Source organism: Bactrocera oleae, chromosome 2 (genome assembly GCF_042242935.1).
Source record: "Bactrocera oleae isolate idBacOlea1 chromosome 2, idBacOlea1, whole genome shotgun sequence".
NCBI lineage: Eukaryota > Metazoa > Arthropoda > Insecta > Diptera > Tephritidae > Bactrocera > Bactrocera oleae.
In genome coordinates this window covers 11708318-11733040 of record NC_091536.1, presented here as the reverse complement: position 1 = coordinate 11733040, position 24723 = coordinate 11708318, and the positions used below count along the sequence as shown (strand labels likewise).

The window sequence follows — 24723 nt, the reverse complement described above, 5'->3', positions numbered from 1 at the left end:
TTAACTGCCATACATCTTTTATTAAAGTAATGCAGAAGCTTATAACTAATTTCACTACGATGGAAACCTTTAAGCTCATCATTACTATCGTTACATTACGCTATATTCAATATGGGAGAGCAAGTTATTATGTCAATTACAACATTATTAAAATATAATTTTCCTTGAAGTCTTTATAATAATGGAATCCCAACTGTGCTCTAATTTGCTAATCAGATGAGGTCGCAAGAATTTATGTTAGTCAATCAGCTGAATACAACTAGCATTTATTGCTGGGTATTTTGTTTACGTACTTGATTGAAAAAACGAGTAGATCCCATAAATCATTCCAATGAAATACCAAAACAACATATTTCTACAAACTTTAAGACAAATGGTAAAGACTTTCGTAAAAGTTAGCAAACGAATTGAGAAATAATGGCATGACGTTCGGTAAAATATATGGTATCACTAACAAACTATGTAGTGAAAGGATATTTTTTATATATTTTTTTTAAATTCACTAAAAGCTTTCGTAAAAAATATAAATAATATTATAAATTATGCGAAGTCTAGTTGTTTTTCTGCACAGTTGATATAAAGTGGCTTGTGGTATCAAAAAACATATAAAAACCAGAAAAAAACGTTAACTCTTCGGTTGCACTGAAATTACAGGGTCTACCAACAGGAACGACATTATGTTAAAATAAAATAAAACACTGAAATTTGGTCTAAATAGGTTTTTTTTGTTATGAAGATAATTTTAAGCTATTTATGATTTGAACAAGATGTCAGCCAAATTGCCACCACGACTCCGTTTGCATATATCCACCCATTTACGTCAATTTTCAATGACTTGGTGCAGCAGTTGGAAGTCAGTCAACAGCTTTTTATAACATTTCGAAAGAAATAAGACCTGATGATGCCGCCATATCACAATCCGCACCAAACGGTCAATTTTTGGCATGCAGATGGAACTTGTCTGAGAAGATGATTTTTTGACTTACAGTAGCCACCAGAGAACGTGAATGAGCTTTTACAATTTTCAAGCGTTGTACCTAAGTGAAACGTGCCATGATGAAATGACATACCTAACTGCACACACCGACAAAATAAAATCCCTAACAAGAGTATAATAACCTTCACAAATAAAAAAGTTTCCGTACAGGAACTTGGTTTTTAACGGTCAGTTTGTATGGCAGCTATACGCTAGTGGTCCGTTCAAACATTTTATTTGGATTTCGTGAAGATATCTCGTCAAATAAAAAAGTTTTCCATACAAGGACTTAGTTTTGATCGTTCAGTTTGTATGGTAGATATATGCTATAGTGATCCAATATCATCGATTCTGACAATTGGGCAGATTTTTAGGAAAAAAAAGATGAGTGCACAATTTCAAAACGATATCTCCAAGACTAAGGAACTAGTTCGAGAATATATAGACAAAGAGACGGACATGGCTGAATCGACTCAGCTCGTCACTCTGATCATTTGTATATGTTACATATTTTAACATTTATGACCTTGATACTTAGGCAATAGTATTTATATACTCACCCATAAGCATAATTACATAAACATTTAATATAAACATCCATCTCAATATATTTATTGAAATATGCTAGAAAAGTTTAAGTCGAGTTATGCTATGCTAATTTTTCTTCCAGCAAAATTCGTCGCTTATAAGTAGTATTCCTACAAGATCCCGATATAAAATATAATGTAAGTTAAGATATAATATAAAGTTTCAAATCAAAATATTGTATAATCTCGTTAGTCACAATAACTTCGTGTGTTAGCATTAGCTTAAATCGACTTAGGCTATTTTTACTTTATACAGTAGATTGGAGTTCTACATATGCGAATTTTTCTTCTTTCCTTTTATCAACTATTTATGACAGAAGTCTGTGACTAAGAAAATTATGATAACAATTGCAGCCAACTTTTTGGCGGTAATAATATTTATTACACAATCTTAATTGAATGATTTTAGCTAATTCATTTTATTAAACGGTTAATGAAATTTCAATGTCATCAGAAGTGTTGAGTACATGGGGAATATTTATGTGTAATTATTATTATTAAATACTTGGGGCATTTTTATTGCTGCATAACTGTGACTTTTAATCAGTAACCATATTAGCTCAATTATCAGTAATTTAATTATGTGCATATAAATATATATGTAAGCGTTAATAAAATTACTATTAATAATGAAATATTGGTTGTTGAAATAGTGATATATATAAGTACACAGTAAAAATAGAGCAAATACAAAATACCTAAAAAGTTGTTGCAGAAAAAGAAAATCATGAACTGCACTTACGTCGAACAATAGTGTATTGACTAGTATCATCTTCTAAACTACAATATTTAAACAATTTTTAAAGAGCTTCAAATGTAAATGTATATTTTATTATTATATAATATATACGCACTTACCCATATAGTAAAATATGCGTATAGTTTCGAACACATGTGTGAAAAAATATTTTTTCTCTTACTTAGTGAGCAGGCAGTTAGCATTTTTAAACCAGCAGGCGAACCGTTGACCTCTAAAGTGAAAAAATTTAATTAGAACTATGGAGAAGGGTGTTTTATAAAAAAAAATTATAAAAATAAAAAATAACTCAGATGCAGCGAAAATAATTAATTAAATTGGGTTGATATCACAGCTGAAAACATTTTACCATATAATTTTCGAAATGTAGATCCTAATCAAATGCTTAAATGAGTCATCAGTATTTTACAAAATCGAAAAGGCAGTTCTAGATTGCCCTATGCTCATCAATAATTTGTATCTGTGGAACTCCCGTTGATAACAGTTTTTTAATAATTAAGGTAATTGAAGAATAGAATTTCAGGTACTTATGTACAAGCGTTTTAGACAGCACCTTAATTTAGTCAATTGGCAAATAGTGTACAATTATGCGTACAGGTAAATTTTGCTAAAAGGCCAAAAACTTTGTATTTCAATACAAAAAGTCGACATGAATATCATAAAAAAGAAAGTGAAACGATAACAAATTTATTATAACGGCTAAGAAACAAAAAACATCAACATCATTAAACGTTTAAGCAGTACCAACATGCAGGTAAACGTCAAATTTCATACAAGCATAAAAAGCATACTAATTATTAACTAATTGCATTTATTAGTGCTAGTGATAGATAGTTGAGATTTTATATTGTAAACCTCATGTTCTTGAGTATTGTTTGATATTAAACCATTTCTGATATCACTTAAGAAAAGATTTGTTTATTTGTTTTTCTAAAACATTTATGCATATTCTTTCATAGCTACACCCTGTATTTAATGTCGCCATGGAACAAGGCGTTTTTAAAACATTATTGAAAAAAAATTCGAGTGAAAAATACATATGTACATATGTTAATTTTTTAAGCTATCGCTACAAAATATCGTTCAATTAACTGGCATCATCATAGAATCATAACAGTTAGCTAACAAAAGGCAGACTGAAATAGTTTATCATTTGTATGAGGGACACTAAAATTGAATTCATACCTATTAGACCTAAACCTCACAGTCTTAATTTCACAGCTGTCCAATAATAGCTAAGTGAGGATATAGCGTTATGATTGAAGTATGTTTTGAATTCTATACAAGGACTTTATTTAGATAGTTCTGTTTGTATGGCAGCTTTATGATATAGTAGGCCGATCTGAAAACTTTTTTAGGATACTGTGATGTTGCCTTGGAAAATATTTAATGCCAAATTTCTTGAAGATAAATTGGCAAATAAGCGGGTTCAAACACAGGAGCAGCTTCTTGAGGAAAAAAGTGCGTGTGTGAAATTTTAGATCGATATCTCAATAATTTAGGGACTACATTGAATGTATACAGACAGACAGACGAACATGGCTTAATCGACTCAGTTTGTGGCGCAGATCGTTTATATATATGTATACTTTGTAGTATCTCCGACGTTTCCTTCTGTGTAAAAAAATTCGTGAAAACTGAATAAACCCTGTTCATTGTATAATAAACTGTTATTTATCATAATAAGTAGATACATACATATGTACCATTAAAAGAAATTAAATGCTACTCAGAAAAACAATTTAATGTGTAAAATTAAAGTAGTAAACGACTTGGCAAGCAATAAATGTCATGAGTCTAGAAGTAGGAATGAGAAACGTTTGATAAACAACGAGGTTTCCCAGCTGTTTAAGTGTCTTATGAATCGCTCAAATATTGCTGTATATTTTGCTTATGATTTAAAATAAGATAAGAAAAAAATATTGACCGTTAGAGATCGCTGTTTTCGAAATATAATATTTAGAAGGCTTGTAATTTATGTCATTTTGTTTTGTTATAGTTTTATACATATACTTGTATAGCATGACAAATATTGTTCCTAAATTCGGTTGCGTTAGCTGTATTTAAGAAGTTCATACTAATATTTCAAAACTCTTAACCGAAAACACATTTACACGCAGTTCATAAGAATTTGTAGTCCTTGTTTCTCTTTAAATAAGACCAAGACCATAAGTGAAAGCAGTTTTACAAAAAAGTACTTCCTTCAAGAAAATCGGTGAGAAAAATATGTGCGAAACCGCTCGGTCGATTAACTTCAAACTTGCACATGATCTTGGAAGATATATTTGCCAGATGATAATCGCAAGAATAAGATTTTGACAATTATTTCGATTTTTTTAAGCCACTCTACAGTCCTTTGCTCATTACCTACCTTCACCTATAGCAATAATAGTTTTTTTTTTGATTTTAAATTTGAGATAATTTGAAGTAGAAAAGGTTTCACCTTTTTTCGAAAGTCCATCTGAAGAACGACTACGGGATCAAGGAAATGCAAAGTTTTTCAAAAGTAATTCATTTTGAAACTTTTTGTGTACATTAAATTCTTCTTTTTATTTATTTATTAAACAAAATACCTTTTCGAAAAAAAATGCATAAAAAACGCTTTTTTTCTGTCTTGAAAGTGGATATAACCCCTTAAAATGGTTTAACTGCTTTTTGTGCCATATTTCATTGATTATGTCAATCTTCTTTTATGAGTACCTCCAGTTGCTTGTTCGCTTCGCTATTTTCAAAGGTTTGCCATCGGAAATATATTTCACCAAGTGGATGAGAACAAGACAACTGCAGACTTTTCATTAAATGATACGAGTTTTCCAGCTGTCAAAAGATCGTGGGATTAAATACTTTAATTTAGTTTTAATGACATTCAGGAGATACATACATTCATCAGTCATTTGTAATGACGACATTTATTGTGCAATATTTTTTTTATTATTCATTTTTATTGTATGAAATAAAGAAATTATAATTTTAAATAAACACTCATCTTCAACTGGTGAAAAAAAGTAGTTTACTATAAAGTATTTACATTTATTTACAAGTTATCAGTTTGTCATCATTACAAATGACTGTTGAATCTATACATCTGCAGTCATGCATACTGTAATTAATAATTTTTGACATGGGTCAGTTTTTTGTCGCTCAATTGACTGCGATAAATTTGAAACACTCCATTAAATATTCATTGTCAATGTAACTACATTTTCACATACACAACCACACACTGGAACATAAATATAATTCTTTCCGTATGTGTAATTTGACTTCCACCCGCATGGTTGCCTGTGTATATTAGCTACACATATTGTATAAATAATAATTACTTCTTAAATAGTGCAGTCATACATATGTACATAGATACAAATTGTCATTTGTATACCATAAAAGTTGCCGCCTACGGTTTGTTACTCGCGAGCAGCGATGGTTTGGGCAGTTTATACACGAGCTTACGCCTATGGACATCAAATTGGTTACACTACAGAGACATATAAGCAAAATACCATTAACAAATGTTATTTACCGTGATTAGTCATCTATTTATCAGTTTTGAAAATATAGGTTATAAATGTTGTAAAGAAGTTTATATAATAATTTTTAATTTAAATTTTGAAGGTGTTCGACATTTTTAAAATTTGTTTTACTTAAACTATATACTACAAAGTCTTCTTGAATTAAAATAAAATGTAGATATTTGTAACAGGTTCACGAATATTTCTAGATATTTTCTTACATCTTCACTGCAATCAGCTCAATCCTCTCATCACGAAATCCACGGCAATCCTTTCTAGAAATTAGACAAAAGGGTGCCGCATGATTCTGACTAGAACTTAAAATTCCGCACCAGGATTTTTAACCGAACAAATATTGTCAACTAAGCAATTTCCCCCCAGAAAATGGAAAAATGTTTAAAATCGCCACAACAATAATCAAATTACTCTAAAATTTAGTTGGTAAAAAGCAGTGTCGCCACAACAATAATCAAATTACTTTAAAATTTAGTTGATAAAAAGCAGTGTCGGCTGTACGTACGATCTGATTATAAGCAACGACAGATCTGCAATAAAATCCACAAATCTCTGGTCTTTACAATGTGTAGAGAGATTTAATCAAAACTTTTACTATCGAAACCATTTTAGTGGTTAATCGTGAAACCAAATTAATCGTATCATTATAACTTTTACTTAGACGTGCTAGACCCCAATATGTTACATTTAGTGACTGCCCCCTTTCCTAATAGCAAATATCTACAATTGAAGAGATTCAATAAAACCAAAAATATGCTAATACGAGCAGTATATAAAACAATAGTTCAAATGACTCTGTCACATAAGTAGCTTTTCTGCAATAAATAAGGGTTCCCTATGTATTATGTTAGCCTTGGATTCTTTGAAACAAGCTTTTACTACAATCTCAGAGTGACAGTAAAAATATTTTCGCGTCTCTTTAAATTGGATATAGAAACAACTTTCACTAACAACTGACCCTTTAAGGATGTATAAGGATAAAGATAGGTTAGGTAAATAGGCTGATTTTTCGTTTTGCACAGTTAGAGACGCCTGTCCGCTGTGTTGCCCAGAACTACTAGGTATGGATCAAAGAGACCACATCGACAAAACTCCTACAGCCGCAAATTAATTGTGGCGACTAATCTCAATCCAAGCCAAATCGGCGGGTTCGTAGAAAGTTTGACAACCGAGATGCTTCGACATTAGTCTCCCGAAAGCTGGACAGTGGAGGAGAAAGTGTCTAAATGTTTTCACCTAATCTCCCTTATTGCAATTTGACAAGTTGCGTTCATCAAAATTTTAGCCTCACCGCGTGAGTGCCAATGGGAGAGTGTCCAGTTAGGACACTTACCATTGCGGCAAGGATAAAGATTGCAAGAGTAAAATACTCGCGAGGAATATATATATAACTTATATAATATTATATATACTCGTATATTAGATTGAAATGTACTGTGAACCAAAGAATTTTGGGATGAGGCATATGAAAGCGTAAAGATGAGTAGTTTTGTAAAGATGATACCAGGATAGTTCAGCGTAGACGCAGTGGAAAGTTCAAAGACAAGTTGCTTTCGTAAACTCGAATAAATGTACTTAGCGAATATAGCACTCACTAATAAGTAGCATTTTAGTAGACATGACTTACTATTTTATACGACGTTTGCATGCATCTATTTATTTGAGGAATATTATCATATTTGGATATACATATAGGTGTATATATACAATTATACGCTGAAAGTTCTTAAATACTTCGAAGACAAGGTTTAAGTCATATTCTATTACTGAGTAATGAGCGCACAGCAGTTTGACTAAGCGCAAAAATGCCATGACTGATCATCTCTATCATACTTGTATGTATGAGTATGTGTTAGTTGCAATAAATTGTAATGACCGACGCTATAAAAATTGCTACAAAAGTCCGCATTTTTCTGTTTTTCACAAGAAACATAGCTTTCAAACGAATTATTTGCTAATGAGCTGGCTAATGACATAAGCGAACGCTGTTGGTATAAAATGTTTAGCAATTGTTGGGTAGAAAGTGTAAAAATAAATGCATTCCGATTTTATATTGATGACGGAAGACATTTTGCAAGATAATTTTTAATTTACTACAAAATATTATAGAAGTGATAACTCTACTTCAGCAGGCCTTTCCTTTAACACTTTATATTTTCACCCAGATGGCAACGCCACAAAAATATGGCTATATATAACATTCAATTTACCTCCAGATAGATAAAAATATAGCAAAACTGGTAATTTGAAATTATTTGTATTTTTTTTACAATATATTAAAACATATGACCACCTTGCTTAATATGTTTTTCTTTATTACTTAAGCTATAGTGATAGATAGAGACTTTCTCGAGGTTCTGCAATGCGGTTATTTTAATAATGATCTTAATTCGGCTCGAATCACCGAATATCTGAACAATCAGCCATTGCCTGTAAAATTAAGAGAAGTAACGTCTTACTAAAGAAAAAGAGCAGAGTTGTAAGCTCTTTTGCTTCTTAATTTGACTTAAGACCAGATCTGACAGTTCTTTGCTCACTTCTATTACACTTCTTGATGATCTCTTACAAATTGATGTTATCTATCTTATAAGTCTCTACGGACTTCATGAAAAAGTTTCTAGTCATAGAACATCCCAGGTTTGGCATTCATGGTTCATAATTTTAAATTTCATTTTGAACTAAAACCGTTAAACCGCTCAGCTATGAGTAGAAATTGGTGAACATTCCCTGATCTCATAGAAGACTCCACTAATTCCAGAGTACAGTGAATGAGTTTTCCTTCCATTTTTGTTTCCAAAGCTTTGAATAACTCTTTTGGATTGCTTTTGTATTTAGCATGACAATTCTTTAAAATACCGGCAGTGTGCAATCCAGAATCTCAAAGCACGAATCCACTCAACGAGTAGACTTCACAACTAAATGACTACAACACCTTACTTAAGATTATCTGGATATGAATATCGTTATACGTGCTTTGAGAATCGGAATGGCGTATTCCCAACACTAATCCACCTACCAAAACCGAAAGGGGTAGGTTTCGAATTATCCTTCTGTGAATTATACCAAAAATTCAAATGAGTGAAAACAAAAAAAACAAGGCCTTCCCAAACCCAAGGGTTCGTTGCCACACTGTACTCGTTTTGTTCAGTTAAAACTCGCTTTTGGGTAACTCGTCTATCTCATGCACTTCATAATTCAAATTTATTAAGATTTTTTATTTATTAAAATGCATTTTTCAGGACAGCTAATTTGTAAATTATTAAATCAAGACAAATACTAACAAAAGCAAACAAAAAATGAAACAAAAAACTCTCGAATCAACTTTAAAAAAGAGTGCATACAACAAAGCGAGTGCATTGTGCGATAAACAGAGCATTTCTCACTGCTCCAGCGATTTCATGTTCAAGGTCAACACCAAAATTACGAAGAACCCAATTTAAATAAGCATATGGTTAACTGTTTACTTGGGAGTACAAATATATCTATTTCTTTTAGTTTACTTACATACCAATGTTCAGATATATATGTATGTATGTATGTGTGTATATAAGTACGAGAGTGTGTGTATGTCTATATTAGAACTTGTGTGTTCAAATTTCAAACATATCGCCCACGTCTATTAATGGAACACTTTAATTTGCACAGAATATTTTTTAGCGAAATTAAAATAACACATTTTTCTACAGTTTTTGTAAATATTTAAAGAAACTGTTCAATTATTCTCTACACAGAACCGCTAAATCACTCTATTCACATCACATTTGGTTTATTTAATGGCGATTCGTTTAGCTAAAAATAGCAAGTGTAAAAACAAAAGAAAGTAAACTTTAAAAAATATGTGTTTTTCTGTATATACATATGCTCAAACCACCTTTTAGGTGGGCAGTAAAAAAAATTGGCTTCGCTAAATGCGGCCTTAAATTTAAATTTAATTGCCATTAAGCAAAAAAGAAAAAAAAACAGGAAAAATAAACAAACATCAATAAAAAGATGTATACACTTAATTTAACCAGTTTAAATATTTTTTAGATAAGCTATGTATTTATAAATTAAAATAAAATATTTAGAAAAGATTTTAGAAGTATAGATACTTTTAAGAAATAAATTCCAAAAAGTTTGCCGGAAAATGTTTAAATGGGAACAAAAGCTTCTGAAACAGGAAAAATTGCTAAATCTTGTTTCCGTGTATTTTTGTTGTTATATGGTTATGCTACTAAAAAGACGAACAGAACGTGAATAAAAATCCAAACGAAATTTTTATTGACGTTTTCTAATAAAATAATATTTTTCTCAAATATATGATATAACACAATGTCATTTTTAAAAACATAAAAAACATTTTTAAATCTTATATGAGGTTTGCTCAAAAAGTATCGCGAATTTTGTTTATTTATTCATGAATATCTATTTTGTGCCCTTCAAAGTAATCACCCCTAAATATAATGCACTTATGCCAGCGTTTTTTCTAACCCCAAAGCACTTAAAAAAGTAATTTTCCTCAATCGTGGCGTAGCGAATACATAAAATAAAATATTAAGTGTATGGGGAGTATTGACGATTTTACCCAGTTTTGGCACAAGGACACGCTGTCAACACAAAAATATTCTCACCGAATTTCAACTAGTAGAACTCACAGATTGATCGATATGTTCGGTAAAAGATTAGCCATATACACTGCGGTTCACATATTTAGTGGCTGGGTCCTTGAAAAGATATTGTCCGACTTCGACAATTTTTGGGCGTAAAATGAAATACAACTATTTGCGCAAAGTTGTATTCTGATAACTTCACTGATGTTTGAAATTTATACTGTAGAGGGTAGTAGAGTGATTGTCATCCAAATTCGTTTTTACAGTGTATGATAGGAATGTTGGGGAACCTCAAACACCAAATTTAGTTGAAATTGGTGGAGTAGTTCCTGAGATATATGGATTTTAACTTAAGGTAGGCGGCTCCATGCTCATTGTCCAATTTTTACATCTAATCCTTAAAAGCATATCCCTGACATCCTGGTTGTGAAATTTAATGCTTATGGCTCCTTTATTCTGTAAGTTATCGCACTTTTAATAGTTTTCAACATCACCGTTATACGGGAAATGGGCGTGGTTATTACCTGATTTTACCCGTTTTTAGAGTGTATGAAAAACTGCTAAAAGGACTCAGCAAGTTTGGTCGAGTTAGTTTCGGCAGTTTGAAAGATATGTAGATGTAATCATTTAAGGGGCGGGGCCATGCCCACTTAAAAAAAGTATTAGTCCAGACGGGATGACTGTCTCACAGATTTCAACTTGTCTCGTCATCCTTAGCGTTTATATATAGATAACTCCATATCTATCTCGATTAGTTTCAGTTCATACAAGCAACCGTTTGGAAAGCAGAACCAGTGTCTGTACCAACATGTTGCCTAGAGTATAAAAATTTAAACCAATTTCATTTTTCAATACATTTTCGGCAATAGTTTAGAATAACAATTTTCAAAAAGTTGAATAGCACTTAAAATGTTTGAATTTCTCAAAGTGAAAAACAGTGATTTTGAAAACGGTATTTTTTAACATAAAACACGAATTTTTCAACTTACTCAAAGAAAATTGTATACAACAAGAACCAAAAGATTCTTAAGGTGCAGCATATAAAGCTGTATGCTTTTAATTCTTATGTAAGCCTCCGCATAGCTAATGGGTTCCTATAAGAAGTAAAATACTTCTCTAAAATCGCTCAAAACTTTAAATATTTTCCCATATTTTCGAAAATTATTAGGTGCTAAGGAGAACCAGTCGCACTGGTAACAGACCAGGCAATAGCGGTTAATATTAAAACAGTAAGCTTAATTATAGCATGTGACACATGTGAGGTGTTTTTGTAGCTAAACAATAAATTATACCTCGAACAGCTGAAACATTTCATACGACCATTTAATGGGCCAAGCATTAATTGTCTGCTATTTTTAACCCAATACAAAAAAAATGGAAAATTTGACTTATAAATGTTATTTGTATATACCTGACAGCTGTCATTAATATTCCTATATACTTATGCACATATAAATAAGTATATTTGTGTTTAAATATTTGCATTTTGTATAAATTATTATTGAAATTGAAAAAATGCAAAAAACTGCAAGCTCGTGGCTGCTTAATGTCGATGACTTTTAAACGTGAACAATTCAAAGATGAAAATCAATAACATACATATGTGATATATTTTGTAAATAATGATTTTAAGTGGGTTATTTTCAAAGTGAAAGGAAACGATTAAATTTAATGAGTTTCCTCTATTAGATCTACTTTTATACCCTTAGCAGGGTATATTAGGTTTGCCAAAAAGTTTGTAACACTTTAAAGGATACGTTGGAGACCCTATAAAATTTATATGTTTATAAATGATTCGCTTCCGTCTGCACGCGAACTAGTCCATCAGTTTTTGAGATATCGTCAGTGATCTTCATTCCACAATTTTGTGTAGATGTTTATTTAATGCATATGAAAATTTTGCTCATGAGTTTTTTACTATTGTAGGTGTTCAAACTCTCGAAAAATCAACCAGCTTTACCGAAGTAATTCAGTCTCCATTTTTTCTATAATTTACTGCTTTGTAAACTTTCATTCGGATGAGGCTTTTACTTGTTTGAAAATATTGCAAAAACGAATTTATAAACATGAATCAAGTGGTGTTCAATTGATTTAGGTCTGGGGATTGAGCTGATCCCTCCCCAACATAGACATTATATCTTCCAAAACAAATAGTGGCTTTCATTGTTGTATGCTTCGTCACTGAACAATTTTGAGACTCTTCGCAATGAAATTCGCATCACAAAAAAGTAATAAAAGTTCAAAAAGACAATCTCAATCATCATACATATGGCATATAACTTATTAACAATTGTTAATTATACTTATACCATTCACGTGCAAGCAAGATTAACTTATAAGGTTTCAGGAATGGCGTAAACACAACTAAAATGTGACGCAGGAAAGCATATATAGAGACAAATATAGATACATACATGAGCTTTGGAGCGAATCTTGTTTTCTATGCCACTAATAAACTTTAGTGAGAATATCATGAATGGATAATTTTATAATAAAATTTGTGTGATTTTTTGTTATTACGTTGTGTTATGTTATGTGGTGTTAAGTTATGCTAAGTATACGTAAACTTAATGTTATGTTTTTCTATGTAATATTAAGTTAATGTTATTAAGTGAAGTTGTTGGCATTAGCCATATTGTGTTATGTTAAGTTATATTCTGTTACGTTCAACCTTTTCATTTATCGAGACTTTTAAATTATATAATTGTTGTTGTTGAGTTCAATTAAATAATTTTAAGGTTATTTATTAATGTTAGGAAATTCCTCAGTTCCCACCAGTCTTTAGAAAATCCAAAATCTCGTGGTAGATAAATATTACAGTTATAAATTTCCTAATAGCAAAGCTTTTTGCTGTCATTCGGTAAAAAAATGTTCCCAAAATTAATTCATTCTTTTAAAAAATAATTTGATAAGGAGGTCTTAGAGGTTATGCCAGGTTATGCGTCTAGGTAAAAGCGAATTGAAAGTATTTCTTTTCGGTTCTATTGACCTTCAGAATTAACTCTTTCATGAGTGCCTCTACTCGCGACAATCTGACTATGACTTGCTAGTAAAGTACATACGTTTTCAATGTATTTCCAAAGATTAAACTTTCGAAAGAAAAAATTGCATTTATAACAAAAGCATCATACGTAGTTTACTAAATATTTGTACTATTACTGGGAAGCTACAGCTTAAATTTCACGTTGACAGCTGCGAAAATCGCCGCGTACCTTTGTCAACGTTTCAAAAAAGCACTTTTAAAGTTTTTTTAAGTTATGAAAGCGATAATCATTTAAATAGATTTCTTAGCCAAGATGATCGAATTATCTCATCACTTCTCTTATAACATAACTGTCCTTAAAATATATTTCAACGGACTTAGCATAAAGAACCTATATAATGCTCACTGCGTATAACACGGCACAACTAACTCCAACTGCTAACACTTTTATTATTTATGCTCGTCTATATCGTTTTCTATTTTCGAATTTATATTATTCAATTTTGTGCAATTTTTGTTCTCTTTCCCAAAAACGAATTGTGATATTTTTGCAGAACTCTTTGAAAATTTCCAAAAGATGCTGAAATCACACAAAACATTTGTCACATTACTGAATATGTTAAGGAATATGTTAAATATGCTAATTTTTGAAACAACAACTCGGACATCAGCGAAAAAAATGCATTGTAATTCAAATATATGTATGCGTCTTTTAATGCGTGTATATAATTTATCGTATAAAATGTTACCAAAGGCAAACCGCTAGCCAAGCATAGCCAGCCAAGCCCCTGAAATGAAGTACATACATACATAAATATATGTATGTGCCTAATTATGTAACATATGTGCATATGCTCTGTGCTTAATTTGAAAAGCAATCAAAGCGAAATGTTAAAGAAACAAAACAAAACGTATAATTACCTATGATAAGTATTTATGTATGGTATTAAGTCGCACAGCGCCGGGCATTAGTGTCAAAAAAATAGACAACAATAAATAGAGTCTACAAAAAGTAAGCAAAAAATAAATAAAAAACTAAAACTAAGTTCGGCATAAATAATACCATATATTGTACTATTAACATGCCACATACTAATAAAATGTTACGTGGATTTCATTAAGTTATCTCACATACCATCACCAATAATGTGGAGTAAAGTCAGCCAAATGTTCGAAAATCCTGATATTAATTATTTGGGGGCTAGGTCAAGTTTTCGCCCAATTTTTACCATTTTACTCACAGAGATACACACTTATGAGTAAAACACGCTATCTCATTTTCATTGAGATAACTTGCATATTGATCGATATACTTGTACGCAGTATAAAGTCACCCGGAAGTTCGAAAATTACCCTATTTTGACCATGGCTCCCATAAAGTCTTCTCATACCATCTCGGGGTAAAATTTAATGTATACGGCGTACTTAGTTATTGATTTGTTTTGAGCGAATTCGGTTATCTTAGCTTAACTGGTTTGGGAGAAATGTATATTAAATCTTTTAGCGGGTCACCTCCATTTTATCAAAATTTTTAGGACACTTGCTACTTAGATCCCTTGTGCCAAATTACAATTCAATATCTTAATTTAGTAATTAGTTATGACAAGTTATATGTTTTCAATTTATATGGCGTTTTGTGGGCGTGGCAGTGGTCCGATTACGCCAATCTACGAACTCGTCCTCACGTTTTTGCCAATGAACCCGTGTACCAAGCTTCATTACGATATCTCAATTTTTACTCAAGTTATAACTTGCATAGACAGACAGACGAACGGACGGACGGATAAACACGCATCCGGATTTCAACACGTCTCATCATCCTGATCATTTATATATACATAACCCTATATCTATTTCGATTAGTTTTAGGTGATGCAAACAACCGTTAGGTGAACAAAACTATTATACTAATGGAGCGCTTATGAAAACAACAATAATTTAATATTGAATAATTCACAAGTTACCACACAGTAACCATAGCAACTATAATTAGTAAAAGTAAGCCAGAGCTAAGTTCGGTAAGAACTGAACTTTACATAAAGACTGACAGTTAGCTTCGGATAAGAGGCATGAAGCGCAGTTGATATGCGCAAACTCCATTCACTCTTTAGACTCGGACCGATATACATTAATTAAATTATTGAAGATTCATTTATTATTTGTCAATATATCGATAAGTTACAATTTTTTTTCAATCTTCGGACCGATTTAGAATTGAGTTTCCAAAAGCTACCTTTCTGAAAATTAGTTCATTTTCATTTTATGATCATTAACAGTTGATCTACACATTTCGGGTTATTGAACAAAACAGACTGTAGGCTTCGCCCTAAAAATCATAGGATTCAAAAGCGTATATTGCAAGAAAAACATATATCGATATCTACCTCAGGACAAAAAAAAAGTATTATTATAAAATTAATTTATTTCTTTTGAGATTTTGAGATTAAATTATTCCCCATATAAAAAAAAATTGGTCGAATTCTTAATTTAACCCAAAAATCATTATTAAATGCTCGGTCCAACTTTGCACCATTATTGCCAACCTAGCATTGACAATGACACATCTAATGTTGGTTTCCAACTGGTGACTGAAGGCTGGTTTAAATGCAAAGATCATTGGCTTGATCAGTGTCGCCGAAACTGAATTATATAACAGAACAAAAATCAAATGAACAAAGCTATATCTCGATATGGCTCAGTCCTCAAAAGGTCATTCATTCTACGGAAGAGAGGACCAATAAAGCTTTTTGTATGAAAACCAGATTAAGCAATTAATTTTTTAGGAGAGAGGAGAAGATAATAAATAAAGTGAATAAGAATGGAGAAAAAACGCTGTTAGTTGGAAGGAACATCGTGTATTAGAATTTGTATTCAACGCTGAAAATGATTTGCGATTAAAATCTATGTTGTCGCACTGATCTCGAGTTTTCAAAGTAAATTTGCATGCACAAAAATATAATATTTTCACGTATTTTAATACAAATCTTTATTACCACCTTCAAGATAAGCTCCTTTTGAGCTGATTATATTTCCACTATGCTTGTTATAAACCTAGGCGGTCTTCAGTGCTATCAGCGAATAGCTTTTAATGGACTCATAGCGCATTCCCCCGATGCGGATTTTTCAGTTTCGAAAACAGAACAAAATCACAGGCAGTCAAATCTAGCGAATACGATGGCTAAGCAATGACTTTCGTTGCGTATTTACCCAGAAAGTCAGCCACAATCATACTAGAATGTGATCGCGTATTACCGTTGTGAAAAATCCATAAATCCAAAAGTCCAGTTGCTTCATGAAGACGCCTCAAAACAGCGATGTATTATTCCTTATTAACCATTTGACCCTGGAGAACGAGTTCATGGTGAACCACAACACAGTATCAAAGAAAACGTTGAGCAGCATCTTGATTTTTCACCGACTTTGACGCGATTTTTTCGGTTTCGGCTCATTTCCTAGATTTTTGGACAGTTATGACGTCATATTCATAAACCCACGTCTCATCATCAGTAATGATGTTTTTGATGAATGTATAGTCCTCAGCTACGTTGTCTCAGAAGTTGCAATCTGCTCGACGTCGTTTTTGCAAACGTTTTTGCACGCTTCATACCAAAAACATTAACCAAAATGTGTTGAGTCGATCCATAAGAGATATTAAGAACATCTGCTATCTCTCTAATACCAACACTTCGATTTTCCTCTTAAACTTTTTCGATGTCTAGTCATTAACAGAACCACATTGGAAGAACAACTCGCAGGAAGCAAGTTTTCGATGATTTCATGATCTTCACTGAATACTTTGTGCCACTCAAATAATTGCGTTCGTGATAAAGAACACTCCCCAAGACACTTCTGTAATATTTTCAATGATTCCGTAGCCATCATTCCACACCACAAATTTTCAAACGATTTCGTTGTTCAATGAACTTTTCACTCGTAATTAATTACCTAACTTAAATATAATTTAAATACCTATCAAATAGATTCCCCAACTGATAGTTGCTTATTTGAGTATATCCGCTTTCATAGACATAGATATTGTAAAACGCTTATCAGTAAATGGGTCGACAATTCTCGACTCGCCTCGACTTATAATTGCAATCGAAAAAGTCTGCAAAAGTAAATACATACAAATACGTACATACAAGTATATGTATGTACCATATATATTTCCAATATGCATGTAGTGTTTGTATAATATATCCGAAAGTCAAATAAAACGCCAGAAAAAAAATTCTTCAGAATAATACGTAAGAAATGAATAAATATTTATGAATTAAGTAAATAAACTCGAAGAATTGAATGGACTCGGCACTCAGTGTTAGCTGCCGGTTTGCTCTGCCACAACCGTAACGCGGAAATTACACTTAACTCAGTTACATATAATTAAGCGTAGACTTTTGACATTCGATATTGTCTGGCCGATTCATTGTCGCAATGACATTTCCCTACATAACATTTTAATTTATATGATTTATATACATATATGACTATGAGTGTATGCGCTCGTGTTGTTTTTAATATCACATCTTATACATATGTGCATTCGTGTAAGCCCACAAGCGCTTCAGGATCTATCAATCAAGATTTGCTCTGCACATTATTTGCAAAGAAATTTGTATGACAAATTGTTTTTATCAGAAATTAAACTGACATTATCAGAAAGTAATAATTTGCATGCGTGCACCTAAATGACAACGAAAGCACTAAGCCCATTTCACTGAAATGAAAGACGGCGTTATGGAAACGTTAATAGTATTCTTGTGAATCGCAAGCCCGCTATACGAAAAATCGTATTTATAGACCGATTTGGAAAAAATTAATTCATATTTGTGGGAATATAATTGCAAAAAATTATAAAACTATGTGATATTAGATTCGAAATGAAGAGTCGAATATATGACATTTTTTCGACTTTTAATAGATGTAAATCAGTAAAATATCGACACTTACGCCTATGTCGTTATGAATTCAAAAACAAGCCGCTAGCAAACATTTTTTCTGTCATTTTTTGGCTGCGAGAAATCTAAATGTTACATGTAATTTCTAGCAACTAAATACCATGCACAACTGCGCTCCACTTTTGTGGGAAAGAATTACGTATTTTCATAATATATCAGCGAGAATGAAATAATATAAGTATTTAATAATAAAGCGCAATCTAAACTAAGCGCAGCTGCGTTAAGGTTGGTTGATAACAAATTGATGATTAACTTAAAAGAGCTCAGCACAGAAAATTTTATTAGCGTGGAGCATCTGAACTTAAGAATACTTGAGTAAATAAAAAAAATAAAAATAATTTTTCCTTTAAGTATATGTAATTCGCAACGAAATAAGGCGAGTACTTCTATTTGCTAAACTGAATACTTATTAAAAAATATTCATATTCACAATTCAGTCAGATTTCTTTCAGATATTTTTCAAACAGCGCCAACTAGCGAGTTTTTCTGTTACTGCTTTTTATTTATACCCTGAACAGCGTATATTAATTTTGCCACGAAGTTTGTAACACCCAGAAGGAAACATCAGAGACTCTATAAATGTATATGCACATGTGTACATACATATATATGATCAGCGGGATAAGTTGAGCTGGTTTAGACATCTCCATCTGTTTACATATACACGAACTAGTCTCTTAGTTTTTGAGATATCGATCTTAAACTTCATTTTCTTCCCAAGAATCTGCTTATTTGTCGGAATCGCTGATATCGGACAATTATAGCATATAACTAACTCACAAATGGACGATCAGAATCAGCTGCTTGTATGAAAACTTTTGCTTTTGACGAGAAGTCGTCATGAAATGGCATGGGTTATTGTCCAAGACGTTAACGTTTTTTCTTATTTTGAAATAAATTCTTTTTGCATATAAATATTTCTGAAAAAAATAAATAAATTTCAATTTAGCGTTATATTGTACATATAGACTTACAAAATATTTTAATATACAAATTTATTTAAGGCGCAAATTCTTGAAATAAATAGCAAAGTGATAATTACTGTTATTGTTTTTAGCATACAAACATACTGATATACACATACCCATGATCGTGTGAAGAACACTTTCAATTTTTTATTTACAAATAAAATTAGACGAGACAAGCGAAAAGTTTTAAATAAGAAAATAAATAACGAAATTATTGAATATTTGAGTGCAAAGTTCTATTTTTAGGCATTTGTTTTCATATACATATACATACATACTATATGCGTACAGCTGTATAAAAGGAAGTCTAACAAAATCAGAAGAGCCCCAAACAAGTTTCAGTAAAGTTGCCAAAATTTGGCATCCTAAAGTGAAAGAGAAAAAATTCCAAGTACCACCGACGGCTGGCAAGTGTACATCGTTGTGGTAAATACACAAAAAAAAAAACTTTTTATAACTTGTAGTTGTGTGTATGTAAATAGAAGCTCAGAAGTATATATATGGAATATCTTTTCCTTACATACCATATAAGAAATCGAACTGCTGCTCGTTGATTTTTAAAATTATTTCGAACAAGTTTTCAAATATTGAAGAGGTTGTTCAATGAGGTCTTGTTTGCTATAAATTACTTTATACAGTAATAAAACTTGAAAATTTGTAATATATTTGGTAAAATTTATATAATGACTCCTACTGCACCAAATTGGAACGACTAACATAACCTCATTTACAGAGTTGCACATCTCATCTGAAGGTTTCGCTTTTAATTTTAAATAAAATATTTGTTTCATCGAGGTCGAATCTAGACTGCATAACTAAATGTTTCTTAGAGTGATCCGAAAATTTAATAATGACTGCATAACTAAATGTTTCTTAGAGCGATCCGGAAATTTAACAATGGATATTGATGGAATTGCCGAAACTTATTATAGTCGCCTTATATTTTTTTACTGCTACGACATAGTAAGCTCCTTTTACTTCGGATTCTTTCGACCCTCAAACATAAATTTGCCATAATCTTCTTAACTCATCTCTAAGCCTATTATTCAGCAATAAGATGTCTGTCACTATAAATTTGTCGCTGTCTTCTCTCAACTGTTTTATCTACTCCAACTGGTTGTTATAAGATTTTCTTTGAACAAAACAAAACAAACTATGCATTAAAGTTATATTTTAATTCAACGGAGAGCACTTCCCTACAGGGTATGTAGCTACAGCATGTTTCGACTAAGTGGCCAGCCATTTGACAAAAAGGCTATTAAGACTTTAGATCTCCTTATAAATCACTTGCCCAAAAACAATGTAAACCCATCTACACAAGCGTGCTATGTACTTTTTTTTATCGACTCCGACAAAGTTGAAGGCCAAACAGAATGCAGAGAAGGGTTTTGTTAATCAACAAATTTCTTCTTCATTCTTTTATACATTTTGCATTTGCATTCCACACATAAAAGGTTAGGCAAGCGATAAACTCGTAATATTGGTATTAAATATAATTTAAATGTATGTATATACTTATATGATATATACTATACTAGATATATTTTTAAGTGAAAAGGTGCATATTCCAGTCACTTTATGAATAACTTTCAGTTCGAGTTATTTACTCCATTGTTTTTATTTTTTTTTTATACTATAATAGTTTTGTTCACCTAACGGTTGTTTGTATGATATGGTAGATATGGAGTTATGTTGAAACCTACTAAAAGTGCAAATAAACTTTTATATTTCATTTGATTCTTTCGCTTTACAAATCAAACATCAAAAGTTATCAGAATAAAACATTCAAGGACCCACACACAAAATATGGAAGAATATTTTTGTGATAACCAATACCCCCCGTGCCAATACTTGTGCCCATTTTCGAACTACGGGTTGACTTCACACCGCATCTATCTGTCAATATGTAAGAAATCTTAATGAAACTCGGAAAGAATATATTTCTACTAACAGTGTATTCTCTTGCCTAAAACGAATGAAATCAGGGTAATACTTCCCTTAGTACTCATATACTTTATATACAGATTATCAAACATCTGCGTAATTTTATACCTTATATACTTGTGTTAGTCAATCTGTGAGGTTTCATAATGAAATTCAAAGAGCATCTATTTCTGTCGTAATACCAAAACTGGATAAAAAACGAGTCAAAATATTCCCTAGTCCCTATATACCTTATATAAGAAAATTGATAAGAATTATATAAGAATTTTAAAATTTCGGTTGGTTTTATACCGTATATATCGGTCAATATGTATGCTAAGATATTGCAAAATTAAGAAAGTATGAAAGTATTTTCTCGGCTTAAATTTTTGCAAGAGTATACAATTTTCGGTTACACCCGACTTAGAATTTCTTTACTTATTAAATATTCGAATCAGAGAATTCTACACGAATCATCATATACGAAATTGATTGGGAATATAGTATATTCTTAGGTTTATTTACACGGCTCTGATTATGGGAGCAATACCAGTTTCGAAAAGAAGTTAAGAAACAGTAGTTCTGGCATGATCTTCACTTTTCAAGTGTTTGATTTTGATTATTAGTAGTAGGAGAGTTTCCAAACTTATAACATTTATGGCGAAAATAAAAGAATTGGGTATTAAACTTGGAATGTTCAAGAAAGTACCGTTAAAATAGAATTCACATGTTGCCACTTTTTTTTTTAATAATAATTTAAAAGTTGGGACTGGATTATAGAAACTAAAGCTTTAAATGTTGTCAATGGCTTGAGTATAAGTGTGTTTGGAAACGAAGTTGCCACATTTACCATATACAAATAATTTACTTTAAAAACATGCAGTTTCGGTACAAATGTTGTGGTATATAAGAATTATTACTGCAAAAATACGTAAGAAACTTAGCCAACTGATAAGAAATAAAAAACTTAATTATTTCCCGAAACGAGAAAGCTTTTCAATCAGGGTATAATTATTTTATTGATAAGCCATTAAAGTCACAGGTACCAGATAATAAATGTGATATATGCATATCTAGCACTCCCTCGATAAACTCAAACGATTTATGCGAAATGAAAATATTTAAAACAAATATGATAATCGCGATATACTTTTTTCCGATAAAACAAAAAATGTGCAAAAATATAACAAAGTATAAAACTTGAAAAAATATGCATAAAACTACTGATAGACACATTAAATTTGTTAATTTATGTGTATGGCTATGAATAAACGACCTTTAAACAAGCAAATAATTTACATATGTACATAAATCAATAATTGAATGAATGCAAAAAAGATATTGGAAAAATGCGAAATTATAATCATTTTGCTATAATTTTTAAATGCAGATATATGTGTGTACAGCAACAACACTAACTGATAATAAAAATATGAAAAGGGATTAAAAACTAAACTTAATTTAAGTAGTGAAATAAAAAGTATATAAAAAATAATAATTGATCGAAAAATAAATTGATAAAAAAATAGAAGAAGAAATTGCTAAAATAATGCATTAAAAATATAAATAAACTTTTATAAACAATATGTCATCAATTATGTTAAATGTGTTAACCTTTAAAAGCCACTTTGAACCAAAATTAAGGTTATAATATTTTACATACAACTAAAATTGCCTAAATCCAACAGTGCGAAAATGACTTAGTAGTATAAACATAATTTATTTAGTGAAAAGATAGACTTCTCTAACAATTAACGGTGAATATCAATATAAAAGAAACCGCCGCAATATCCGCTTAATAGCGGTAAAATGCTTTAATCCACGCAAGCGATACCACAGCACTATGGGAATTGATGGCAGTATTATGCAGCGACATCTGTGCTCCCTAGTCACCCAAACGTTATTATTTTTGATTGTCGGCGCTGTGGCAGTAGCCAACACCACCACCAACAACAACCAAACCGAATCCGTGTTAATACCCACCCGCATACCCAGTCAAACATTTCCCTTCGTACGAAAGGGTGTGAAGAGTGAATCGGTACAAACTTTTATAGCGCCACGACGAAATGATACACCCAGTTATGCCGAATATCACATTATACTGTTGGCTATGCTGCCAACCACCGAACCGGATACAAATAATGATTGCTTCATGGCGAAAATGTTGCCCGCACTCGAGCTCGGTATTGATGCGGTGCAGAGATATGGTTTTCACGAAGCCTACATTGATCTTACGCTCATAGCACGTGACTCCTTTTGCTCTTCAATCTATGGACCAATCGGATTTTATGAAGTGCTATTGCAACAGCCAAATTTGAATGCCATCTTCGGCCTGCCGTGTGAATATGTTTTGGCGCCAATCTCACGCTATGCTGGCGCTTATAGTATACCCGTTGTAACGACGGGCGGCAGTGCTTCGGCATTTGGTAAGAAGGCTGGTAATTTTCCCACCTTGACGCGTTTACATGGTACACAAGGTAACAATTTGGGCAATGCAGTGTTCGCGATCATCAACGAATTCAATTGGACACGTACAGCATTGATATATGAATCGGATAATATTGATGATAAGGGTTATTCGGTTTGTTTCTTCTGCTCGTATGTGATACATGATAAGCTAGGTGCACGTTCGGTTATGCAGCAGGGATTCGATAGGAATACATGGAATGGTACAAAGATTACGAATATGATGAAGAAACTATCCAAGGAGGTGCGAAGTAAGTACACAGTTTGGATTTTAATTTTATATCGCATACCAATAATGGCAATGAATGTATGCATTTCCTAAAATATAATTTAGTTACATTACACAATTTCTGGATCTACTGACTGACGTCTAATTTTTTTAGTAAACCATGATTTTTAAATGTCGTACAATACCTTTATTTCAGAAAAAAAGTGATCATTTAAGCAAATAACTCGTCAGCAATTGTAAACAGCTTTTAATATAATATAATAATAATATCCTAGGTGCTTCTTTCGAATTTTCAGTTTCAATCGGAATATAGAAAGATATTAATATTAATTATGAAACAAAAAAAAATGTTGGACCACAATATTTTCTAGATAAATCCTGATAGTAAGATTTAAGTAACTTAAATATAACCAGATTTATAGCAAGTAAGCTTAGAAGAACGTGTGAGGAAAACCTGATAATCTGTTGACATTGTTATACTTATTAAAATTCTATACTATAGGTACAGACTTATAAAATCTAAGTCTTCCCTATATTTGGAATGGAGAATAGAACTTTTTAAAGGAGGTTAGTTATGAACTCATTATGGTCACAGGTGATATAAATACATATAATGCTTTGAATAGGTCATATCAGTCGATAATTAACGCAGCGGTAACGCCAAAACTCTTATGATCGCGCTAGACTTTTCCTAATTCACTTTCTTGGGGACAATCAGCGAGACCTCTTATGACAGATCCAGCTCACCATTAACTTTTAAATA

At 31.7% G+C, this 24723-nt stretch overlaps 2 protein-coding genes across 11 annotated transcripts in view; one reads left to right on the top strand and one right to left on the bottom strand.

Moving 5' to 3' along the window:
- The window catches only part of Fbxl7 (F-box and leucine-rich repeat protein 7), a 249608-nt gene that overhangs the window by 204833 nt on the left and 20052 nt on the right, over window positions 1-24723 (bottom strand). For 5 of the 9 annotated variants that reach the window (XM_070109140.1, XM_070109126.1, XM_036372901.2 and 2 more), the window contains one exon: window positions 2422-2534. The exons of 1 other annotated variant lie outside the window; for it this stretch is intronic. The gene's annotated coding sequence lies outside the window, so the exon portion shown is untranslated. The remainder of the gene's footprint in view (window positions 1-2421; window positions 2535-24723) is intronic. 3 more of the 9 variants (XM_070109146.1, XM_070109133.1, XM_070109138.1) reach the window with 1 other exon arrangement.
- LOC106622953 (atrial natriuretic peptide receptor 1) overlaps window positions 1-24723 on the top strand; it is a 51376-nt gene that overhangs the window by 8010 nt on the left and 18643 nt on the right. For both annotated transcript variants that reach the window (XM_070109118.1, XM_070109117.1), the window contains exon 2: window positions 22954-23982. In XM_070109118.1, the coding sequence (XP_069965219.1) occupies window positions 23109-23982 (874 nt within the window). In that variant the 5' untranslated portion in view covers window positions 22954-23108. The remainder of the gene's footprint in view (window positions 1-22953; window positions 23983-24723) is intronic.